Source organism: Pistacia vera, unplaced genomic scaffold (assembly GCF_008641045.1).
Source record: "Pistacia vera cultivar Batoury unplaced genomic scaffold, PisVer_v2 Contig246, whole genome shotgun sequence".
Lineage (NCBI taxonomy): Eukaryota > Viridiplantae > Streptophyta > Magnoliopsida > Sapindales > Anacardiaceae > Pistacia > Pistacia vera.
Window position 1 is genome coordinate 790,639 of NW_022196053.1, and position 1,779 is coordinate 792,417.

A 1,779-nucleotide genomic window follows, 5' to 3' on the forward strand; every position below is an offset into this window, starting at 1 on the left:
TATGTCAGATTCAGGTGGCTATCCGAGAACGCTATTTTCCTAGTTTTCATATGCACAAAATGTGAAAGTTACAGACATTTGGTCAATGAAGGAATTTGACGTGGAGGCGACATGGACAGAGCTATGTGGTGGGTGAAATTTATATCAACACACAAGTTCATTCATGTATGGTGAAATTTATATTAACACAAATTCATTCATGTTTTAAAACTAAGAATGCAAATGAAAGTATCTCTATCTTTGAAGTAGAAATTACAAACCCAACTTCAAAAGAAGCACAATAGTGGCAATGAGAGCCTATACAGGTTATCAAAATGTTCTACAATACTTTAGATCTTCAAAAAACAGAACAAAATGTACTACTTCTAAGGATGTTTACATATCTCTACCTTTCATTCATCAGCTTTGCTGTCTACGCCAAGTGAAACCAAACTTTCAATGCACATCACAGCTTCGAAACCTTTAGTGAAACGAGGTAAGAAAAATTCCTTTGCTTCATTATCCTTCAAATCATACCAAAGCAAAGTATTGAACCCGACAGCTAGGAGAAGCTTTTTACCCTTATTCGTATATGCCAAAGGCATAATTTTGAAGTACGAGGCTTGGTCAGAGTCTTCAAGCCTAACTATATCCTGTACAGCCCAAGGTACCCTTTTTTTTACCACCCATATGACAGCAGAGTCCTCTTTTGATTCACACATACTTAAGCAGCCTCCTAAAACCCCCAAATGGAGTTCAGCACTATCGTCAACATTAGGAAGTTCCAGCTGATCAAACTTTTCCGCCTCTAGCTCAAACCTAACAAGTAAGTGTTTTGCAGTTGGTTTAGTCCATGCCAACCAGTATAAATCACCATCTAGAAAACACCCATTATTGGGAAAATCAGACCCACCGAATGGGAAATCTTCGACCTTTGTCCATGAATTTAATTTCAAGCTGTAAACCTTTATTTCAGTTTCCAATAGGTTACCTTTCTTGAAAGACTGGATGATTTGGACCACCTTGTAGTCATCTTTCACGCATCCAAGTCCATGGCTCAGATGTTGTTCCCCTCCTTGAATCCTGTTGACCTTAGCCATGGGTAACATTTTATATCTCCTCGTGAATGGATTCCAGAGAGCAAGCTTAAACTCCATATCACAATAAAGACAGATTAACCCATTGCAAGAACCCACAATTTCATAGTCTTTTTTAAACCGTTTGCTGTAAATTTCTTGCAGTACTTGATTAGGAGTATCATCAACAAAACCTAGCTTATGAATGTTCTTTTGGCCTTGACGCCGACGGCTCGACACAAACACATGGAACTTGTCCCTACTAGTGTTGCTATGGTGAAGGTACAAACTCTGAAATTCCTCACTGTTGATCAAATCACGCCAGTACTGTGATACGCATTTAAAACGCACCAGCATCTCGACTGGAAGTCGTAGAATCGCAAACTCGATTGCCAAATCCTTACCAGATTCTGACATTTCTTCATGATTGGATCCTGAATTTTGACCCAAGACTTCCATAACTTTTCAAGAGCTAATTGATGATATTGTGAATTTCAAAACGATAAATTGTGAGGTCCGACCTTCCTGTCACTGACAAACAGATAATCATTAGTTAGCTGCTCTGTTTCAGGGCTCCGAAAGACAACAAGAATCATATAACTCAATTGAGTTTACCTCCTAATAATACTGTTATTATAACTATAAAAGATATTAAATTCATTATTTGCGGTAGGTTTTGCCATGGCATCAAAGTCATCAAGTTTAACAAAGATACGTGAGAAAT

At 38.0% G+C, this 1,779-nt stretch overlaps 1 protein-coding gene across 1 annotated transcript; it reads right to left on the bottom strand.

The window, feature by feature from the left end:
- Positions 1-392: 392 nt before the first annotated feature.
- Positions 393-1,514, bottom strand: LOC116131892 (F-box protein CPR1-like). Its single transcript, XM_031417551.1, has one exon. It carries the CDS (start codon positions 1,512-1,514, stop codon positions 393-395), a length of 1,122 nt encoding a protein of 373 aa, XP_031273411.1.
- Between the last annotated feature and the right edge of the window lie 265 nt (positions 1,515-1,779).

Bases quoted from the DNA above. Each gene is read 5' to 3' on its own strand.
- LOC116131892 (XM_031417551.1), bottom strand. From the start codon at position 1,514: ATGGAAGTCTTGGGTCAAAATTCAGGATCCAATCATGAAGAAATGTCA.